The 24,083-nt window shown below is 37.9% G+C and overlaps 2 protein-coding genes across 3 annotated transcripts in view; one reads left to right on the top strand and one right to left on the bottom strand.

Annotated features, from left to right (window-relative positions):
* The window catches only part of ZNF488 (zinc finger protein 488), a 103,233-nt gene that overhangs the window by 12,486 nt on the left and 66,664 nt on the right, over window positions 1-24,083 (bottom strand). Inside the window, exon 1 of one of the 2 annotated variants that reach the window (XM_019444850.2) lies at window positions 1,052-1,309. The exons of the other annotated variant lie outside the window; for it this stretch is intronic. The gene's annotated coding sequence lies outside the window, so the exon portion shown is untranslated. Of the gene's footprint in view, window positions 1-1,051; window positions 1,310-24,083 lie in introns of those variants that run through there. 2 annotated transcript variants of the gene reach the window in all.
* LOC109264540 (anthrax toxin receptor-like) overlaps window positions 1,615-24,083 on the top strand; it is a 57,595-nt gene continuing 35,126 nt past the window's right edge. The window contains exon 1 of the mRNA XM_019444848.2: window positions 1,615-1,889. Within this exon, the coding sequence (XP_019300393.2) occupies window positions 1,615-1,889 (275 nt within the window). The remainder of the gene's footprint in view (window positions 1,890-24,083) is intronic.

Genomic DNA, 24,083 nt, shown 5'->3' with positions numbered 1-24,083 from the left:
AGAGAGAAGGAGACACAGAATCCGAAGCAGGCTCAAGGCTCTGAGCTGTCAGCACAGAGCCCGATATGGGGCTTGAACTCACTGACTGAATGATCATGACCTGAGCTGAAGTTGGACATCCAACCAACTGAGCTACACAGGCGCCCCTAAAATCTTTAAAATTTTTAGGATAACGTGTGTCTCACCCTGACCTTAACAGGGGAGAATTACTTAAGTCAGATACAAAATCCTGCAAATCTTTAAAGTATAAAATAAGCCACATGCTAAAAGAAAATATTTGCAACAACTGATAAAGGATTAGAATCCAAAATGTATAAGAAATGCCAAAGAATCAATATGAAAAGCATAAACACCTGAATCAGAGAATGGATACAGGTAGGAACAAGCACTTCACAAACAGAAAAATGAATGACCCCAAATCTCTTGAACAGAAAACCATCAGAAATTATGGAAATGCAAATTAAGCCCACCATGAGATGTCTAATCAATAGATGAGTATGCAAAAATATGACAATAGCAAGTGTCAAACAAGGAAAAGCTAATATGCTAATGACATGCATACCAATCGTATCAATTCCAAATATCATTTAAGATATTCCATGGCTTTAAATACCACTCCCCCAAAAACAAAATAAAAAACAAAATAAAACTGCCAACACAAAGCTTTTTATCACTTATACTTTTTTGTAAATACATACTGAAAGCTCTATTTTAAACTTAGAAGGATTTTTAGTGCATATCACACTTGTTTTGTACATGCAAAAAAATGAATAAAACAAAATAAATCAGTTAAGGAATTTCTAAATACTTTTTGCATCTCATACTGACTCTTTGCAATCACTTTCGACTCAAGAGTTGTCAGTGCCTATGCTTTTCCATGGGGCACAGACAAGCCATCCCCATTCAGCCTTCTCTGCATTTCTGATCCACAGAACCTGTGCGCATATAAAATGGTTCTCTTGTATGTCACTACGTTTGGGTGGTTTGTTACACAGCAGTAGATAACAAGAATGTCCCTTATTCACAAAGAACTTTGAATGTTTACACAAACCTTCTAGGCCTTCTAGATCCTTCCATGTCCATGGATGACTTCAGTGTTCACACCATGACCATTAATTACTGTACTGTAGTCTTCCAGTTCATCGACCTCCTGGACACCCACAGGGATGTCCTTATCTAAACCACCTCAGCTGCCTTCTTTGAGTTACAAAAAGGCAGAGTCTTGGAGATTTTAATGGCCACCTATGAGGGTTTAGGGTAAGAGACAAATGGAGGCCTCATCTTATCCCCCATCCAAAGATCCCATGACTCCTGCCTGGGGTTGTCAACAGGCAGGACACCGAGCAGAGCTGCAGGTCACAAAGTCACCATGCCAACCTTCCTGTCCATCATAAGGGACATCACAGGGAATTCTGTCTCTGTGGGGCAGGGAAGGGCCACTCAGGTAGTGGGACTACTGCCCCAGATCCAGCTGTTTGCCTCTTCCGCCCAAAGGGCAGGTACCAGGTGGAGGCTCTAAGAGCACCTTGGAGAAAGAGCTTGAGAGAACAAGGCTCCAGGACACAGGGTTGAAGGGGAGACAGCAGATGAGGCAGAAGCCTGTGGTGGCCAGGCATGGCCAGCGCTGATCCCCCTGCTCCAGGAGAGAGTGGGGCCTCAGGGATAACTAAGAAAATGGGGAGCAGCAGCCTCTGGGTGCCAGGCCCTGCACTCTCCCTGCTCCTGCTCCTTTTCCTGCTGCTGCCACCTCCATTGCTGAGCACAGGGAGCTTCCTGCACCGTCTCCCAGCCTGGAGACCCTTCCACCAGGGCACCAGGCACTACAGGAGCAAGATAGAGAAGCCAAAAACCTGCGAGGGTGCCTTTGATCTCTACTTGATCGTCGACACGTGAGCAGCCCTCCCACCCTGGGTGTTCTTCAGGGCACCTCTGACCTCAGGGTTACTGCTAGCATGAAGCGGTTCAAGTAGACCCCAGCTTCTGAGAAAGGGGAGGTGGGAACAGTCTTGATCAGACCCAAGATAAGACCCTCTGCAATCCCCTTGTTCCTGAGGCTGAAGGAATGCCCCCAAAATTTGTTCCCTGGGACTTCTCCTTTTGGAGAGGAAAAAGTGCCACCATAGAGTTGCTGGATGGCTCTCAGTCCCCCCACCAGCATGGCCTGAATCTGTGGCCTGCATGCCCCTTATATAGCTGGAGAGGCAGGTGATTACTAGGAGCTCCTTCTCAGCAGTTGTTAGAAACTCTGTATGGTTTTTGGTTGTTGTTTGTTTTGTTTTTTACCCAAATGATTTCTGTTTTTACAGGGCCACAGAGATTGCCATGTTGCTTTTGTTAGGCATTGTCATAGTGTCACTGATTAGAAAGTTCTTTGCTCTCCTGCTGCTAAATGTTTTGGTTTTTCTTCAGCCACTTGGAGACCATGTTACAGTTTGTGTGCACGTTCACAACAGTTTGGTCTGATCAAGCTTTGTCTTAGGAAACTGGGATGTGCATCTTATGGTCTTTGATGGAAAGGGGGTGGATCTTCGTGCTTGGAGAGACTGGAGAGGTTGCCTTGGTTCCCTTTTCAACTCCTCTGGTGGGTTGAGAATAAACTTTACTGATTCAGTGGTAGCAGTAGCATGACTGTCAATATAGTGTCAATATAGCACTTTTTGGTTTCCAGAGCCCATTTATTGTACTTTTGTCATCCTCATAATCATCGTGGGGTCAGGGGGTGGAGAGCACCCCAGCATGTAGCGTACGGACGTATTTGCATTTGCAATCTCCTGGAAAGAGGACGGAATCTAGAGTTTGATGAAGTGGCACTGAGACTGGTAGGACTGGCAAGACTCAGGCTTCATGTGTGCCCTGATGGCAGCATCCCAGGCTGTACTGCCTCTGATTCCTTCTATTCTCCATGGAGGCTGATGATTGGGGAGTTGTGTACCCAGCCCACTAGCATTTAAGGAAAGCCGGCAGAGCTGGGAGCCACCATGCCCACTGAATAAGTCCCTCTTCACTGTCCTGTGGAGGGACTTCTGAGTTGTCCTCAGCAGGTTATGCCTCATTGATACTTGGCACAGCCCAGAGGGATGGTGATTTCTCTCTTGGGCATTGGGCTTGGGAGACGGATGGGCATTGTAAAGGAATGAAAGCCTCTCTGGGTCAGTCTTTGCAGAGGATGGTAATAAGTCCAAAGGGGCCACTCAGGTGCCATGCTGTTACAGTGCTCCTGCCAATGCATATTTCTGCCATTAGGCCCGATGTGGGTACGGTTCAACCCTGCAATGGATAAGAAGGGCTCTTTGCACAAGTAGGACATGTGAGAAAAACATTAATTGAGCACTTATTGTGTGCCAGGCAATGTGTTGACCACTTTGGTCTCCTCCTGCTTAGAGGAACAGGATCTATTTTCCTATTTTAGGGTGATGCAACGGAGTCTGGAGAGTCCAGTGTTTTCTCAGTGTCAATTAAGCTAGTTTGCTGCAAAAGATTAGATAATAGGGGTTGGTCTCCTCCCCTCTCTCCCAAAGAGGGTGTAAAGTAAGGGTATGAAAAGGTACCATTCTAAAGAGGTGGTCAGGAAAGTCAGGGCTGACAGACAGGATTGCGAGGAGTTCAGGCAGGGGCAGTGTTTTTGACCAGATGAGGTGTATGATTGGAACTGGTTTTAAGTGAATCACAGTTGAGCAAAAAGGCAGAGACCAGTGAGGGGCTGGCACAGAGGTCCACAGACGACATGATAGTGGCATAGAACAATAGGGTAGGCGTGGTAATAAAGAGTGGCCAAGTTCTGCATCTTATTTGAAACTAGAGGTCACAGGAATCCAGACAGATTGGATGGGGAAGGCAATGTGTGAGCCCAGACTGGGGGCAAGAGTAAGGTAGGAAAACAGCTTCATCACTGCATCTTCCTCACAACTACAGGTAAATGTTATTATCCCTATTTTATAGATGAGGGAAGGAAGCTGCTCAGGGGAAGGAATGATGCCCTTAAGGTTTGGCATTGCCTCATTCAGATTTCTCAGATAGGAAGACATGGACCCAGAATTGATACTCTGAAGTGACTTATTCCAAAGCTCATTTCAAAGACTTCAAGGCTGGGTAGCTTTCTTGGAATACCTGTGATTGTTCTTGAAGACAAACGGAATTTGTCACCTGCAGGAAGGTCTTGAGTGGTTTGCTTTCAGCTTATTCATTAGGTTCCTTATTAATTTGGTCATTCATTAGATTGAACAGGATGAAAATGAGTGAGTGTTCCCATGTGCCTGCCTTATTGGCCAGTGGCATATGAAAGCCAGGGAGCTCCAGGCAGAGGGACTGGTCTATGCAAAGACCTGAGCACTGAGGCCCTCAGGTGATCCCAGAGGATCCAAGTATAAGGAGGAAGAAGGAAAAAGAGTGGAAGAAGGAAGAGGACAGGCTAATGAGGAGGCCTTGGGCCCATGTAGGAGGTGTGTTCTTCACCTTAAGGGCAACTGGGGATCAATAGAAGAAAAGCTTTTAACAGAGGAGAGATGGATCAGATCTATGCTTTTATTAGAGCCACTGGATTCCTTGAGAAGCATGGGTAAGAAGGAGGAAGGATGGAAGCAGCAGCTGCAGTGAAAAAGAGAAGGTCTTAGAAATTCCCAGAAGGCCTGAGAGACTAGGGAAAATATGTAGGAACCTAAGGCAGATGTGCCCTGTGAAAGGAGAATGGGCAGACAGACTGCTAGGCAGCTCCCACATGTGTGGTATGGATGCAGAAAGAGGGGCTAGTGTAGAGAAGAGAAGTAGAGCTTCAAGATCCATTCATTCTGGGGACATTGGGACTCTGGGCATTGCCACTGTGGGTGCATTGGGGATTGGAGAGGAGCTCACCACTGTCTTTCCTAGTATTAAAAGGTAAACTGAAACACTTTGTAATTTTTAAGGATTTGAGCATATATGAATTGGAATCAGGAAACACCAAACCTCAGTTATTAGGAGCACTGACAGGATCCAGTGTCAAGGTTTATAGAGAATATATGAAAGAACATCAAAGAAATTATTTGAATGATTGTAGTTTAAGTAGTTACTAGCCTTATTTGGAAAAGCCTATTTTGTTGCTCGTGATTGGTTTGCCTGTGTAGGCTTTCAAGGTATCAGAGCTACCTCAGTCCAATGGCTTTTCGTGTTAATACTTTAATAATTACTCCCTTTTGGTCATCCTCTCATACAGGAGAGACTGACCAACAATTTAGTATTAGTGCCACTTTTCGTTACCATTAGGGTTAAGTTGTTCTTGTCTTTCATGAAACTTGTAGGTAATGATGTCAGGAACATCGGAAGAATTGTTTGTTTTGCTATTCATCTGTTCATTTTTTTTCTATTTCTCCAAGTGCAATGAGACCATCTGATGTATTGATGATGGTTGTGGACACATATTTAAGACCTTTGAGAGAATACAGCACACCATGGAGACTACCATGCTGACTATCAGGAGGATAATAGCAAGAGACTAAAGAATATTCCTTAGCCAGCAAGAGACTAAAGAATGTTCCTTAGCCAGGGTACACATGAACCAAACCAGTTGGCATGAGATAAATCAAAGAATATATCACAAGAGGCATCAACCTGTTTAGCTAAGTGGCTTGTTTGTTAATTTCTCATATTTCAATGTCTATAATACCAGGGGTGTTGGACCAGATACAGCAGGAAGTAATTGCTATGGCAGAGACTCCTCCTTGTTAGCCAGTAAGGAATCTAAACAAATCCTATTTTCTAAAACCACCTTATCAGCTTGAAATAATCCTTGAAACAAAGAGGCATACTTTGGGGTAGCATAATTTACTACCTATTATCTACCTCCTTTGAAATTTCCCCAAGAATTTTCAGTCTAGAAGTTGAGTTGGTAGCTTGTTTCATCTCATTGAATCCATCCCTTCGTCTTGAGAATAGGTCAACTCAGTTAAACAGTGATGTCTCATTTCAAGAGGCAGTGTTGCAGGTAGGATCCCAAAATTAGACCTATACCATGTGAGCAATCAGATATTTAATAAGAGATATTTCAGTGAAAACAAGGAAACAGTTAATGATTGGGGCAGACTATACATCAGGTCCTGAGTCGAGAGAGCAGCCAATTGAGAAGACTTCCAGACATTAGGCTTCTAGATGTGGGTTCAAAGTGTCTCTTGTGTAATTTAATTGTCTCTGGTGATGTTATTGGGTGTTCAAGTGACTGTTCTGAGTGGTCCACACAGCATCAGACACAATGGTTTTCTGTAAATGAGCCATTGTGTTGATTTCTATGAAGTTTATATCAAGTTATCCAGTTCAGTTTGGAGGACTTTGGGAAAAGGGCAGTTTTTATTCTTAGCAATTCCAAATCAGAAGGGTGGAAGAAAGTTGGGATCATTAATTTGGAAAGTTGTAGACAGATATTGGAGAAAAATAGAATAATTTAGTATCCACTCCATTTTACAAATGGATAACAGTGCCTCAAAGACAATGAACAGGTTTAGAATCTGATATCCATTAGGGTGTGTTGTAGGTTTTACTGAAAATATTTTTCATCTCTACAATTACCCCAATTTCTACCAAAAACAATCATAATAAGACTAATTTGTTTGCAAAACATGTCTAGTCTTATTAAACTGGGTCTAGTTATTTGCATATGTGCAGCAAGAATATTCCAGTTAAAGCTTTGGTGATATCTAAAGGGATTGTCTTTATACAGTCCATGTTGTTTTCTTAAAATTGGAAATGACTTAGATTCAATTTTTAAAAGCTTCCTTAGTCTAAGAAGCCAAACTAAGCAGTTGTCCAAATTTGTCCTGTAATAAGAACAGATTTTCACTGAACTTACGCAAATGTCTATTTTGTTATGTACAGTAAGAATACTCAAGAATTTCCGGATAATAGAAGGATGAGGTAGAGAGAAAGAGAGAAATACAGTTGACCTTTGAACAATAGGGGTTTGAACTGCATGGGTCCACTTACACATGAATTTTTTATAAATGCAAGACATTCGTAGAAAGAGGCACTACACATCTCTTCATCTCCACCCAAAGTTAGCAAAGCTAGATCCTGGAGTGACACCTACTCCTGGCTTTTCTACCCAGGAATATGGGAACCCTCTTTCCTAGCAGAGTCTAGGAGAAGACAGAGTACCTTTGACCATCTCCCTAGGTCACTTGCTCTACCTGACCCCTCTTATGTGGTTCTAGTACAGTTTCTGCTTGCAGGAAGTTCTGGCAAGCAGTGAGCCTCCAGTTTCCTGGTGCTGCCTCAGAGAACTGTCAGCACCGTGGACAGCGCCCCTCCTGCTGTCTGCTCTAAGGCCCAGGCTTCTTCTGCCTGGTGCCATCCTGCCCTGGTGTTCTCCCAGATTCCCTACCGAAGAGCTCCTATTCTGTGGTCCTTGCCAACTCTGACCAGTGACTGGACCCACCACTTTGGCAAGAATCCCTTCACAGAACTGGTTTCTTTGTGCTTCTCAGTTCAAGACCTCAATGATATGAGCTTCACATAGGTACTGGAGTGAGGAGTGCCGGGAACAGACCAGAACTCTGCTGTTCCAGCCTTCCCTGCATCTTTGCTCCAACTTCCCTTCACTTCTAGTCATTTGGTAATTTCTATACTTTTAAATCACAATGTTAAACACAGTTGTTGAGTTTTGAGAGGAGGAAAAAGTTATATGTGAATTTTCAACTGTGCAGAGTGTTGGCACCCCTAACACTGATGTTGTACAAAAACCAGCAGTATTGCATTTTTGTTTAAAAAAGTTTGCTTTGCCAAATTGCTATAAGTTATAGATAGGTTAAAAGAAAGAAGAAAAGGGACCTCTTAAGTATGGAAAACAAAATGTAGAAGAAACAGCTGTGTTTCAAAGTCATAAAAAATTATAATCATCCTCATCAGTTATTTCAGTCCCATTCCATGTAGTTAATTCTTTTTAAAAATTATTAGAGAGGGGAGCCTGGGTGGCTCAGTCGGTTAAGCGTCCGACTTCGGCTCAGGTCATGATCTCACGGTCCGTGAGTTCGAGCCCCGCGTCGGGCTCTGTGCTGACAGCTCAGAGCCTGGAGCCTGTTTTGGATTCTGTGTCTCCCTCTCTGTCTGACCCTCCCCTGTTCATGCTCTGTCTCTCTCTCTCTCAAAAATAAATAAATGTTAAAAAAATTAAAAATTATTAGAGAGAGAGAGAGAGAAAGAGATAGAGAGAGAGAGAATGTGTACAAGCATAGGAGAGGGACACAGGGAGAGGAGCAGAGGGAGAGAGAGAATTCCAAGCAGGCTCCATGCTGAACCAATGCGGGGCTTGATCCCACAACCCTGGGATCATGACCCAAGCCGAAATCAAGAGTTGGATGCTCAACCAACTGAGCCACCCAGGTGCTCCATATAGTTAATTCTTGTTAAAAGTTTTATGAATCTATCAGTTTCTCCACTAGAGTTCAAAAAATTCTCATGGCATTACCAGCTCAAGGTATGACATTAAAGTTATTCAGAATCTGTACTTGGCAGTCCCTTTTATGAATCTCTTTGAAGAGGAAGCACTTTTGCAAAAGCATGAGAGTAAAACAATAACTGTAAATGTCAAAAGACGTAAAAGTGGCCAATATTAAAGATCTTATGAGAGCCTATTACAGTGAAATTGATAAGGAAATTTTATTTTTTCTGACATAAACTTTAAGATAATAATTAGAATTATGACTGATAACGTTATACCATAACAGAATTCTACATAGACATAACAGACATAACAGAATTCTAAGGAATTTCATACATTCCCATGTGATTTGACATGTTAAATTAGCCTAATTGTCTAACATGTCTCTTTTATAAGGAAAGAGAAAAACAACTTTTGACATGTTCCAGGGACCCTCCAAAATATCCCAAAGTTAATTTGAGATAAAAAAAGACTTCATTTAGAATTTCATTATGGGAAGTTTATAAGAAATAGCAAAAGATTTGAACACTTGATTAAAAGTCATCTGGGTTATCTATCCAACTAAAGTGATAAAGATTTCTGGGGCGCTTGGGTGGCTTAGTCGGTTGAGCGTCTGACTTTGGCTCAGGTCATGATCTCACAGCTCGTGAGTTCGAGTGCTGACAGCTCAGAGCCTGGAGCCTGCTTCAGATTCTGTGTCTCCCTCTCTCTCTGCCCTAACCCACTCACATTCTGTCTCTGTCTCTCTCAAAAATAAATAAACAATAAAAATTTTTTAAGTGATAAAGATTTCTAAGGCAAACATAAAAAGTTACATAGTTGTAAAAAATCTTAGCTCTTACAAAAAAAAAATCTTTCAGTAGAGGAGACTTAGTTCCCCCAAGTAATCAAAGACCCAGTAATGACAGCATGAAGCACAAGAAATTATTTTGGTAAGACACAATATATTTGATTTCAAGATAGATTATACAAGGGTATAGAGCAACCTTTTATAATCTGTTATTAAGAGCACACCAAGAGGGGTGCCTTGGTGGCTCAGTGGTTAAGCATCCAATTCTTGGTTTTGGCTCAGGTCTTGATCTCACAGTTCATGAGATCAGGTCCCATGTTGGGCTCTACACTGACAGTGAGAACCTGCTTGGGATTCTCTTCTCTCTCTCTCTCTCTCTCTCTCTCTCTCTCTCTCTCTCTCTCTCTCTTTCACACTGTACCTCCCCTACTCATGCTGTCTCTCAAAATAAATAAATTTTAAAAAGAGCACACCAATAGTTTAAGAAAACTTTTTCTGTTCAAAATATGAAAGAGAATTACATTTTAATTTTGCATAAGTATACTATTGATATTAAAGCTTATTTTTAAAATATTTTATAATATTTTAATAAAATCATTCATTTCTCACCAGCTTGACCAAGTAAAATGTTTCTCTCACTTTCTGCTTTCTATTTCCATTTAGTTTTAATCTTCCATTCCTTTTTTTCATTCTAAAATGACCATTCTTTTAGAACAAAATTACTCTTTTCCCTTAACAAAAGTTTATTTTCATACCTCATACCTTTTCTTACAAAAATACATTCTACTCTCCCTATATAGAGTCATTTCTCTTATTATTTCTAGTAGTTTTAATTGCATATGTTGATTCAAATTTTTAGTCCTTTAATTTCTAGTGAAAACTAAAATTGAGCTATTAAGGACTATTATACCAGCATTCTGTAGACTGGCAAGTTTGTGAATAAATTTCATAATTTCTGGAAGTATGTATATTCTTCCTCATAGTAAATTTTTCAGTGTGGCATAAGACACGTTTATTAACAAACCCAAATAGCTTTAGTTCTCTGTAATAAGCAGCCCAATGTAGGTAATCTTATGTTGAATAATTAGTGTTTCCATATTTTATCTTGTTTGGAAAAGGCAGTCTCATGTGTGTAGACTCATGTGCATCCAGCCACATAAGAATAAACCTTGAGCCTGGAACATGTTTTTCCAAAGAGATAAAGAACCCGTACAGCCTGTGTCAGGCTTAGCACCTTGAGTGAGGACATTGCTCCTTGTTTAACTTTCTGAATGTTCTTTTGTCTCTGCTTAAAGGATGTGCATCATATGGTACCTGACCAATCCACTGTTACACCTGTCTTCTGTGGAAAGGGGCAAGGCTCCTTCCATTGTTGCAGGAGATGCATGCTTAGGGCAATTGCCATGCCTAAGCCACCAGGAGAGGCCCACTGGGTATGGGGTCTAATGCCCACTAGTGAAGTTCATCTTGTTCTGTCTCTTTATGTCAATAAAACATTGTTCCATCCAGTGCTTGACTATTGGGTTTTTCTTGGGGACTCCCAACCATGATGTACTGATCAAAAGTGTTAGGGTTCTCTCCTGGAATTGTTAACTAGTGATCAGTAGTCTCCTCTCTTAGGTAACTAAGAGAGGTAAAAAAATTAAAAAAAAAAAAAATAAGTGGGCTTTGAATCACTTATGTAGAAGTTTTTTGTTCTCATAATGAAATAATTTGTAAGATTATTTTTTATTACTCAAAGAACTGGATTGCATTCTGAATGATATCAAAGGGCTGACCAACCCTCTAACTACACTGCCTTCAATTTGTATATCAGGGAGATTTTCTTCACCTCCTTATTCTCATTTGTTATCTCTGGTCTTTCTGATGGTAACCATTTTAACAGATATAAGGTGAGATCTCATTGTGGTTTTGATTTGAATTTCCCTCATTATTAGTGATCCTGAGCACCTGTTACTCTCTTTGGAAAAATGTCTCTTCAGGGTTTTTTACCATTTTAAAATTGGTTTACTTTATTTTTGCCTCCTCTCATATTTTAAATAGTTTTTTAAGTCTTTATCTAGTAAGTGTGATGCCTTGGCTTTCTTGGGGATGATTTCTGTAAATTTATTTAGATCCTTTGAATGAGCAATGTTCTGCTGTTTCTATGTTTTGTGATTTTACTTTGTTGAAAATTGGGTTTTTAATTATTATATTGTAACTCTTGGACATGTGAATATCTTTGAGAAAACATGTCATTTTAGGTCATACACCCATTTTTAAATTGGATTGTTTGTTTTTTTGTGATTGAGTTGTATGTGTTCTTTATATATTTTGGAAATTAACCCTTTAGCAGAATATATCATTTGCGTATATTTTCTTCCATTTGTGTAGATTGTCTTTACAGTTTGTTGATCTTTTTTCTGTGCAAAGCCTTTTTATCTTGATGTTGTCCCACTTGTTTATTTTTGCCTTTGATGCTTGTCTTTAGGTGTTATAACTAAAAAATTATTCCCAAGACTGAAGTCAATAAATGATTTTCTTACATTTTCTTCTAGAAATTTCATTTTTTTAACACTAACATTTCAGTCTTTACTCCATTTCGAGTTAATTTGAGTGATATAAGGATCTAGTTTCATTCTTTTGATTTAGAATGTCCAATTTTCCCTGAACCATTTATTAAAAAGATAGTCTTTTCTCCATTGAATATTTTTGACTTCCTTGTTGAATATTAATTAACCATATGAGCATGGGTTTATTTTGCAGATTCTAAATTTTATCCCATTGATCACTGTGTCTGTTTTATGCCAGTATCCTGCTGTTTTTAACTACTATAGCATGTAATACAGTTTGAAATCAGGAATTATGATGCCTCCAGCTTTAGTTTCTTTCTCAGGATTGCTTTGGCTGGCCACTTGGGGTCTTTTGTGGTTCCATACACAGTTTAGAACTGTTTTTCCAATATATGTGAAAAATGCTGTTGGAATCTTGATAAGGATTTCATTGAATTTTAGAAGGCTTTGAGTTGTTTGGCTATTTTAACAATATAAATTCTTCCATTCAATGCACAGGATTTATTTCCATTTATTTGTGTTTTCTTCAATTTCTTTCATCAATGTCTTCTAATTTTCAGTGTAAAGAGATTTCACCTCGGTTAAGTTTATTCATAAATATTTTATTGTTTGTGTTATTGTAAGTAAGATTGTTTTCCTTATTTCTTTTTCAGGTAATTCATTGCTAATATATAGAAATGCTTCTGGCAGCACATCCTGCCAATGTGCTGAATTTGTTGATTAGGTGTGTGTGTGTGTGTGTGTGTGTGTGTGTGTGTGTGTGTGGTCTTTAAGATTTTTTAGGTATAAAATATGTCATCTGGAAATAGAACAACTTTATTTCTTCCTGTTTAATTCTGATACCTTTTATTTTTTTCTCCTGCCTGGCTGCAACTTCCAGTACTGTGCTGAATAGAAGTAATGAGAGTAAACATCTTTGTCTTGTTCCTTATCTTAGAATTTCTTTCACACTTTCACCATTGAGTATGATGTTATTTGTGGGCTCTCATATATGGCCTATATTGTTAGGTGTGTTATTTCTGTAAACCTAATTTCTTGAGTGTTTTTTTTATCATAAATGGATGTTCAATTTTGTCAAATGCTTTTTCTGCTTCTATTGAAATAACCATATAATTTTTATCTTTCATTCTACCAATGCAATGTATCCCACTTATTGATTTGCATATGTTGCACTGTCCTTGAACCCCAGGGAGGAATCCCTCTTGGTCATGGTGTATGATCTTATTAATGTGTTGCTGAATTTGGTTTGTTAGTATTATGTTGGGAATTTTGTATATATATTTATTTATTTATCAGAGATTTAGTCCGTGGTTTTCTTTTCTAATAGTATACTTATCTGGATTTGGTATCAGGGTAATAATGGCCTTGTAAAATGAGTTTAGAAGTGTTCTTTTGCTTCAATTTTTAGAACAGGGTGAGAAGGATTGACATTAATTCTTTAAATGTTTGGTAAAGTTCATTAGTAAAGCCATCTGCTCTTGGGTTTTTCCTTGTTGAGAGGGGTTTGATTACTGATTCAATCTCCTTACTCATTGCTGGTCTCTTTAGGTTTTTTCTTTTTTCTTGATTCAGTCTTGGTAGTTTGTATGTTTCTAGGAATTTATCCACTTCTTCTAGATTGCCCAGTTGTTGGCATATAGTTGTTCGTAATAATCTCATATGTTCCTCTGTATTTATGTGGTATCAGTTGTAATCTCTCTTCTTTCACTTACAATTTTATTTATTTGGGACTTCTCTGTTTTTTTTTCTTTTGGTTAGTTCAGCTAAAGATTTGTCAATTTTGCTTATCTTTTCCAAGAACCAAGTCTTAATCTTTTCTATTCTTTTCTTGTTATCTTGACTTATTTCTGTTCTTTATTATTTCCTTTCTGTACTAAACTGGACTTAGCTTCTCATTTGTTCTTTTTCTAATTCATTCAGTTGATAGATTTATTTGAAATACTTCTTTTTCCTTGATGTATGTGTTTATTGCTGTAAACGTCCCTCTTAGAACTGCTTTTGCTGCATTTCATAAGTTTTGGTATATTGTGTTTCCATTTTCATTTGTCTCAAGATACTCTTCTTCCATTTTAATTTCTTCTTTGATCCACTGGTTGTTCAGAAGTATTTTCTTCACTCCCATGCATTTGTGAATTTTCCAGTTTTCCTCCTGTTTGATTACTAGTTTCATACCATTGCAGTGAGAAAAGATTCTTGGTGTGATTTCAGTGTTCTTAAATGTATTAAGACTTATTTTGTGTCCTAACATATGATCAATCCTGGAAAATGTTCCTTGTGTGCTTGAGAGGAATGTGTATCCTGCTGCTTATGGATGGATGAACTATCCTATAGATGTCTTTTAGGTCCTTTTGACCTATAGTATGACTAAAATTTGTTGTTTACTTATTCGTTCTTTGGATGATACGTCTATTGTTGAGCATGGGGTATTAAAGACCTGGGCCAACTATTATGGTATTGCTGTTTATTTCCCTTTTTATTTCCGTTAGTATTTGATTTATATATTTAGGTTTTCTGATGTTGGGGCATAAATATATGCAATTATTATATCTGCCTTATGGATTGACCCCTTTGTCATTATATAATGACCTTCTTTGTCTCTTTTGGCCATTTTAAATTTAAAGTCTATTTTGTCTGATGTAAATATATCTACCACTCTTTTCTTTTGGTTACCATTTGCTTGAAATATCTTTTATCATCCCTTTACTTTAAGATGTGTGTTTCTAAGGCTAAAGTAAGTCTCTTGTAGACAGTGTATCATTGGGTCTGTGTTATTATTGGTTTTGGTTTTATGTTTTTATCTACTCAGTCATTCTGTGTCTTTTGACTGGAGAATTTAATTCATTTATATTGCCATTTGTTAATTGTTTGTTAATTTCAGATTGTTTGATAAATCCATTGTTCTTTCCTTCTTATCTTGTCTTCTGTTGTGATTTGATGACTTTTTGTGACAGTATATTTTGACTCTTTTATCATAATTTTTTTGTGTAACTACTACAGTTGACCCTTGAACAACACAGGTATAAACATCTACTTATATGTGGATTTTTCTCATAAATACTATGTGGTACTATAATTGTATTTTCTCTTCCTTATGATTTTCTTAACATTTTCTTTTATCTAGCTTATGTTATCTTAAGAATATAGTATATAGTACATATAAATACATAATATGTGTTTATCAACTATTTATGTTATCAGTAAGGCTCCTAGTCAACAGTAGGCTATTAGTAGTTAAGTTTTGGGTGAGTCAAATGTTATATGCTGTCAAATAACAAAAATTCAACCAAATAAATTTTAAAGGTCTAATTGGAATTTATTTTTTAAAAAATCATGAATCAGGCAGTACCCCATCTAGCAAGTAGAGGGGAGACCCAGAGGGCTACAGAAAAGGAAAGGTTTTTTAATGTATAAAGGAATAGAGGGGCTTGGGTGCCTCAGTTGGTTAAGAGTCCAACTGTTGATTTTGGCTCAGCTCATGATCTCACAATTGGTGAGATTGAGCCCCATGTTGGGCTCCATGCTGACAGTGCAGAGCCTGCTTGGGATTCTCTCTCCCACTCTCTCTGCCCCTCCCCCACTTGCACGCATGCATGCACACACTCATTCTCTCTCTAAAAAATAAATAAACATTTTAAAAATAAATGTAGAAAGGATGTAGGAAAATGGAAATTATTAGCAAAGAATTAATTGTTTTAGGCAAGATTTCACTCCTAGGAGGAACAGAAGGGATCTATCAGTACTGACCAGGAAATCTTCATGGTGACTAGTTAATGGTTACATTTATGGGGGGTTGAAACTGAGTTAGGTTAAATATTGTCTTGGTTTGGGGTGTCTGGGTGGCTCAGTTGGATAAGCATCCGACTTCAGCTCAGGTCATGATCTCACAGTTCGTGGGTTTGAGCCCCGCATCAGGCTCTGTGCTGGCAGCTCAGAGCCTGGATCCTGCTTCAGATTCTGTGTATCTCACTCTCTCTCTCTCCCTCCCCCTCCCTCCGTCTCATACTCTCTGCGTCTCTCAAAAATAAACATTTAAAAAATTTTTTTAAAAAATATTGTCTTGGTTTACTGACTTGGGACCTTAACCTAAGTGATGCTATTTGGGGCTTGTGTTTTTTTTAACAACATAGATTTTCAACTGCATTGGGGGGTCAGCACCCCTAACTCCTATGTTGTTCAAAGGCCAACCGTATGTTGTTGTTTTTGTAGTTATGATGAGGCTTACATAAAATATCTTATATTTATAACATTACCTGACATATAACCTGACAACTTAACTTTGCTACCATTAACTAAACTTTATATACTTTTACCTCTTTCCATCACATTTAAGGTTATTGATATTACAAGTTATTCATTTTTATACTGTGTATCCAATAACAAATTGCTGTGGTTATGAATAATTTTATTATGTCTGTTTCTTAACTTTTAAATTAGACTTGTGAGTGAATTATGAACCACCAATTTATTAGAGAATGTGACTCTGAATATATATTTAGTATTATCAATGGATTTTATACCAATGTTATGTTTTTATTATTTAAGTAGCATTATTTTATTTCTACTTGAAGAACTCCCTATAGCATTTCTTATAAGGCAAGTCTAGTGATGAACTCTCTTACCTTCTTTTGTTGTTATTCAGGAAAGTCTTTATCTCTACTTCATTTCTGAAAAACAGAATTGTTCAGTATAGTATTCTGGTTGACAATTTTTTTCTTTAATTATTTTGAATATATCATTTCGTTCTCTCCTGACCTAGAAAGTTTCTGTTGAGACATCTTCTGACAGTTTTATGGTACGTTCCCTTATATGTGACTGTGTTTTTCTCTTGCTGCTCCCAAAAGTCTCTCTTTGTCTTTGACTTATTAAAATTAAATATAATGTGTCTGGTGTAACCATTGTTAGGCTTAACCTATTTGGAGTGCATTGCACCTCTTGAAGCTGGATTTCTATTTTTTCTCCATGTTTGGGAAGTTTTTAGCCATTATTGCTTTAAATATACTTTCTGTCCCTTTCTGTTTTTCTTCTTTTGGTATTTCCATACCTGTATTGTTTCCTTTGTTGATTTCTCATAAGCCCGGTAGGCTTTCCTTATTCTTTTTTATTCTCTTTTCTTTTTGCTTCTGACTGATAATTTCAAATGTCCTATCTTCTAGTTCATTGATTGTTTATTCTGCTTCTTCGAGTCTGCTATTGAAATTCTCTATTGAATATTTCAGTGCAGTCATTATATTCTTCAGCTCCAGGATTTCTGCATGATTTATTTTTATGGTTTCTATCTCTTTGTTGAATTATTTACATCATTTTAAATTTGTTAAGACTTGTTCTGTGGCCTATATTCTCTACCTTGGAGAATATTTCACAAGCGTTTGAGGAAAATGCATTTTGCTGTTGTCACATAGAGCGTTCTTTACATATCTGTTAGGTACAACTGGTTTAGAGTGTTGTTCACATCCTCAATTCCCTTATCCATTTCCTGATATTTTGTCTAGTTTCTCTATCCATTATTGAAAGTAGAGTATTGAAGTCTTCAACCTTTATTGTAGAGATTTCTAATTCCCTCTTAAATTCTGTCAATGTTAGCCTCATAAATTTTGGAGCTTCAATGTTTGATGAATATCTGTTTATAGCTGTTTTACTGTCTTGATTATTTGACCCTTTTATGAATATATAATGTCCTTTGTTATTTATAACAGTTTCTTATTTAATGTCTTTTTTATATAATATAGTTACCCAGCTCTCTTTGGGTTTCAGTTTGCCTTGAATATCTTTGCATTCTTTCATTTTCAACCTATTTATGTCCTTACATCCAAAGTGAGTCTCTTGTAGATAGCATACACTTAGATCTTTCTTTCATCTATTCTGCCAATCTATCCCTTTTGTCTGGGTAGTTTAATCCATTTACATTTAAAATAATTGCTATATGGAAGGACTTACTTCTGCCATTTTGCTGTTTATTTTATGTTTGTCTTAGGCCCTTTTGCTCCTTATTTTCTCCTTTACTGCCTACTTCTGGGAAGGGAATCAAAACTTATTAGTACAAAATAGAATAATCAAGTTTTTATCCCCTTCTCATTTCCTCTGTGCATTCTTTATAGATATTTTCTCTATGATTACATGACCACTAACTGTAATATGCTAAATTTATAGCAATCTAATTATAATTAATGCCATCTTAACTTTAATCACATATAAAAACTCTACTCCTAAGCTGCTACAACCCCTCCTTTGTGTTATCAGTGTCACAAATTACAGCTTTACACATTGTGTGCCCAGTAACAGATTTCTAATGACTTCAATGCATTTCTTTTGAATTCTATAGAGAGTAAATGTTCAGTTACAAACCAAGATTACAATGATGCTAGCTTTTATATTTGCTCTTGTATTTATCTTTACCAGAAAGCTAAGTCTGTATCTTTTTATGTTCATATAACTTCAAGTTACTGGTTAGTGCCCTCCTGTTTAATCTGTATGGCTCTTTTAACATTACTTAATGTTAGGGCAGGTCCATTGGAAATGAACTCCCTCATCTTTTGTTTATCTGTGAATATCTAAATTTCTCTATTACCTACAAAGGACAGTTTTGTAGAATTTGGCATTCTAATTTGATTTTTTTTCCTTTCATCACTTTAAATATTTTCTCTACTACCTTCTGTCCTCCAAGGTTTCTGATGAGAAATAATCTTAGTGAGGACAACCTGCATGTTACAAGTCTTCCTTCCTGCTCAAGATTCTTTTGTTGTCTTTGTCTTTCAGTAGGTTTATTATAATATGTCTTAGGGTGGGTCTCTTTAGTTTATCACAGTTGAAGTTCGTTGAGGTTCTTGGATAGGTTGATTTATATACTTCATACAATCATGTACTTTAAAGAAATAATTCTAGTATGGTTAACATATAGTGTTACATTAATTGTAGGTGTACAATGTAGTAATTCAACAATTCTATACTTCATTCAGTGCTCATCAAGATAACTGTGCTTTTAATCCCCTTCACCTATTTCACCCGTCTGTCACCCGCCTCCCCTCTGAAAACTATCTGTTTATTCTCTGCAGTTAAGAGTCTGTTTTTTTGGTTTGGCTCTTCTTTTCCTTTGTTTTTTTTGCTTGTTTCTTTGTTTCTTAAATTCCACATACCAGTGAATTCATATGGTGTTTGTCTTTCTCTGCCTGATTTATTTCACTTAGCATTTATACTCTCTAGATATATCCATTTTGTGGCAAATGGCAAGATTTCAATCATTTTTATTGGTGAATAATATTCAATTTTGGACATTTTTTTTGCTGCTATTTCTTCAAATAATGTTTACGTTCTTTTCTCTTACCTATTTCTAGGATTCCTGAAGTGTAGATGTTGGTCTGTTTCATGGTTTCATGTAGGTCCAAAAGATGCTTATCATTTTTCTTCATTCTTTTTTCTTTCTACTCCTGACACTTGAAAATTTCAATTTTCCTATCCTCAGCTTCCCAGATTTTTTGCTGTTTATACTCAAATATGCTATTGAACCACTGTAATAATTTTTTCAATAAGATTATTGCAAATTTCACCTTCAGATTTGTGTTTTTTAATAATTAGTTTTTTGTTGATATTCTCATTTTGTTCATATATCATTTTCCTGATTTCCTTGATTCTTAGTCCTTACTTTTCCCTTACCTCTGAGCATATTTAAGATAGTTGCTTTAAGCCTTTGCCTATTAAGTCTGATGTCTTGGCTTCCTCAGGGTTGGTTTCTGCAAGTTTATATTTAGTTCCTTTGTTTTTTTTAAATATGAAATTTATTGTCAAATTGGTTTCCATACAACACCCAGTGCTCATCCCAAAAAGGTGCCCTCCTCAATACCCATCACCCACCCTCCCCTCCCTCCCACCCCCATCAACCCTCAGTTTGTTCTCAGTTTTTAAGAGTCTCTTATGCTTTGGCTCTCTATATTTAGTTCCTTTGAATGAGCCATGCTCTCCTATTTCTTTGTATGTTTTGTGATTTATTTTTGTTAAAAATTGGGTGTTTTATTATTTTTTAAAAAATATTTTTTTAATGTTTATTTATTGAGAGACAGAGACAGAGCATGGGCGTGGGGAGGGGCAGAGAGAGGAAGAGACACAGAATCTGAAGCAGGCTCCAGGCTCTGAGCTGTCGGCACAGATCCCAACACGGGGCTTGAACTCACAAACCTTGAGATCATGACCTGAGCCGAAGTTGGATGCTTACCCAACTGAGCCACCGAGCCTCCCCTAGTGTTTTATTATTTTAATGTGGTACTCTGGAAATCAGAATTCCCCATGGATACTAGATTGCTTTTGCTTTTGTTATCTATGGTACAAGTGTGTAGATTTTTGTTTCTTTTGTGAGATTTCCAAACATTTTTTGTAAAGAATGTAACAATATCCTTGTATGTGATTACTGGAGTGTTTGTTCCTTTAGCTCACATTCAGCTAAGGTTTTGACAGAGATTTCCTTGAATGCCAGGAGCTAGAGCAAACATAAAACAGCACAAAAATTCAAAACAAAACACAGAGAACAAACACATCAACCAGTGTGTTTGCAAATAGTACTTTGGTGGGCATTCCTTTACCACTTAGTTAGGCTTGCTCAGAGCCTAAAGATCAGCCCAAAGTGAAAGCTTAAGGGGTTTTGTTTTTGTTTTTGTTTTTGTTTTTGTTTTGTCTCTCTTTTTGCTCTTTGTTTTTTTTTTATTTTTTTTTAATATATGAAATTTATTGTCAAATTGGTTTCCATACAACACCCAGTGCTCATCCCAAAAGGTGCCCTCCTCAATACCCATCACCCACCCTCTCCTCCCTCCCACCCCCCATCAACTCTCAGTTTGTTCTCAGTTTTTAACAGTCTCTTATGCTTTGGCTCTCTCCCACTCTAACCTCTTTTTTTTTTTTTCTTCCCCTCCCCCATGGGTTTCTGTTAAGTTTCTCAGGATCTACATAAGAGTGAAACCATAAGGTATCTGTCTTTCTCTGTATGGCTTATTTCACTTAGCATCACACTCTCCAGTTCCATCCACGTTGCTACAAAAGGCCATATTTCATTTTTTCTCATTGCCACGTAGTATTCCATTGTGTATATAAACCACAATTTCTTTATCCATTCATCAGTTGATGGGCATTCAGGCTCTTTCCATAATTTGGCTATTGTTGAGAGTGCTGCTATAAACATTGGGGTACAAGTGCCCCTATGCATCAGTACTCCTGTATCCCTTGGATAAATTCCTAGCAGTGCTATTGCTGGGTCATAGGGTAGGTCTATTTTTAATTTTCTGAGGAACCTCCACACTGCTTTCCAGAGCGGCTGCACCAATTTGCATTCCCACCAACAGTGCAAGAGGGTTCCCGTTTCTCCACGTCCTCTCCAGCATCTATAGTCTCCCGATATGTTCATTTTGGCCACTCTGACTGGCGTGAGGTGATATCTGAGTGTGGTTTTGATTTGTATTTCCCTGATAAGGAGCGACGTTGAACATCTTTTCATGTGCCTATTGGCCATCTGGATGTCTTCTTTAGAGAAGTGTCTATTCATGTTTTCTGCCCATTTCTTCACTGGGTTATTTGTTTTTCAGGTGTGGAGTTTGGTGAGCTCTTTATAGATTTTGTATACTAGCCCTTTGTCCGATATGTCATTTGCAAATATCTTTTCCCATTCCGTTGGTTGCCTTTTAGTTTTGTTGGTTGTTTCCTTTGCTGTGCAGAAGCTTTTTATCTTCATAAGGTCCCAGTAATTCACTTTTGCTTTTAATTCCCTTGCCTTTGGGGATGTACTGAGTAAGAGATTGCTACAGCTGAGGTCAGAGAGGTCTTTTCCTGCTTTCTCCTCTAAGGTTTTGATGGTTTCCTGTCTCACATTCAGGTCCTTTATCCATTTTGAGTTTATTTTTGTGAATGGTGTGAGCAAGTGGTCTAGTTTCAACCTTCTGCATGTTGCTGTCCAGTTCTCCCAGCACCATTTGTTAAAGAGACTGTCTTTTTTCCATTGGATGTTCTTTCCTGCTTTGTCAAAGATGAGTTGGCCATACGTTTGTGGGTCTAGTTCTGGGGTTTCTATTCTATTCCATTGGTCTATGTGTCTGTTTTTGTGCCAATACCATGCTGTCTTGATGATGACAGCTTTGTAGTAGAGGCTAAAGTCTGGGATTGTGATGCCTCCTGCTTTGGTCTTCTTCTTCAAAATTACTTTGGCTATTCGGGGCCTTTTGTGGTTCCATATGAATTTTAGGATTGCTTGTTCTAGTTTCGAGAAGAATGCTGGTGCAATTTTGATTGGGATTGCATTGAATGTGTAGATAACTTTGGGTAGTATTGACATTTTGACAATATTTATTCTTCCAATCCATGAGCAGGGAATGTCTTTCCATTTCTTTAAATCTTCTTCAATTACCTTCATAAGCTTTCTATAGTTTTCAGCATACAGATCTTTTACATCTTTGGTTAGATTTATTCCTAGGTATTTTATGCTTCTTGGTGCAATTGTGAATGGGATCAGTTTCTTTATTTGTCTTTCTGTTGGAAAGCTTAAGGGTTTTTATGGGATTTTTCTAAGCATGCTTCTGACTGGGCATACATGTGGCTTTTTAGATGTACCTTTGTCCACACCTGCTTTTGTACATTCTAATTTACCCCAGCCAGGTTAGAAGAGATGTACACAGTAATTTGTGAGTAAGGTCCATGCTGTCCCCTCTGGTTCAAGGAGAACTTTGAACTGGGCTACAGATCAAGACCAAAACTGCCACCAGACTAGAAAGAGAGTGGGGAAAGAATGATTTAAAATGCCACAAATCTTTCCTGTCATTTGAAGAGGCTGTTTCTTGATTTGGGCATTTTATTCATTGCTATAAACCTTTGATTGTTTTGTAGAGCTCCTACAGAGTAGAAAGTTGGTGAAGAAAGCTTTTGGTTATTATTATTTTTTTTTTGAATGTTATTATTGGGGAATGAAGGCTTGGAGTTTCAGAATCTGCCTTTTTGCTGACATCCTCTATGCTATTAGTTTTTGTTTGTACTTTAATTTTTTTCATTTGTCAAAAAATGCTTGAACATAAATTTAAAAGCAAACACTTTGACTTCTGCCTAGGAAAGAAGAGAATTTAGTTTTCTTATAGTTCAGCTCTCCTACATGGATCTTCCCCACTCTTTCCATTCCCCCAGAGTAGTGACATCAGTAAGATATTTTAGACTCAATCTTCAACAGTAGAGATGCCCTCAAATGTCTGGTGATCCCCATCTCTCCATTCTCATTTCAGTGTGGGGTGATAAAAATGATTGGAGCTCTGTGTGCTGGAGCTCCATGTGGTTGCTCTGTTCCATACTGCCTCTCTCCTAGGTACTTATATCCTTGTGGTTTTTCCCACTACACAAGAGCACTCACATTCTTCTGTGTTCTAGAAGCCAGACCTTCCTTCAAAATCATCACAAACTTTTCCAGGGCTGGTAGATGGGTTGAAGACTCTTATCCTGTGAATCTTCTTTGGAAGATCCTCTTCACTCTGGGGGAGAACAGAGGAGAGTAGTAGGGAGAAGGAAAGTGAAAAGGATTACCATTGGTTAGGAGAGGAATTGCCTTTGTTGTAATTTATCATGGAGCTTCCATGAGAAAGTCTGTATTGTGGGTAAGTTGTCAGAGTCTATTGCTATGCTCCCAGCAACTGTTGGTACAGTAGTGTCACCCCAGTCTCCCAAGTCCAATAGGTAGAGCATGGGATTTGCTGGAAGATCTGGGTTCATATCCATGCTATTCATGGAAATTGTGCCAAATTCCTTGACCTGTGAGAGCCTGTTTTTTCATCTGTAAAATAGGAATGATGCTAATACCATTGGATTGATTTGGAATTGGAAATCATGCATATAAAGTGCTTCATAAATAGTGCTCCATGAATGATCATCCTGACATAGTTATAATCATCTATTCTTAGTTTCCTCACCATCTGTTGATAGTTTTAGATGAAACTTAGAGGAGTCAGTAAAAATGATAAAGGGAGGATGTCCTTGGATATGAGGACCACACATATAAATATGACATTTAGGATGTTTATTGACAAAGTTATCACTGGAGGAAAGAGGAAGGGCCTCCTTGTGGGTTCCTCGAATTCATATGACATAAACTGTCAGATGCAGAAAAAGAATCCAGGCCAGGGAATCAGACAGTTTTACCCCTTAACATCCATAGGATCTTGACCAAGACTCTTAGTGACCCTCACATTTGCCAATCATAACCTGGAATAGTGCAGAACTATAGAGATGTTGGATTGCAAAGATCATTGAACCCTGAGCTGGTAAGACTCATTTAAGGGCTTCCTGCTTAGACAGAAGGAGACATCATAAGGCTCTAACCTGCTTGAGCATC

Source organism: Panthera pardus, unplaced genomic scaffold, assembly GCF_024362965.1.
Source record: "Panthera pardus isolate Hobbes unplaced genomic scaffold, ASM2436296v1 HiC_scaffold_22, whole genome shotgun sequence".
NCBI classification, from domain to species: Eukaryota; Metazoa; Chordata; class Mammalia; order Carnivora; family Felidae; genus Panthera; species Panthera pardus.
Note: the sequence above shows the minus strand (reverse complement) of the source record. Positions and strands in the feature narration are given on the sequence as shown.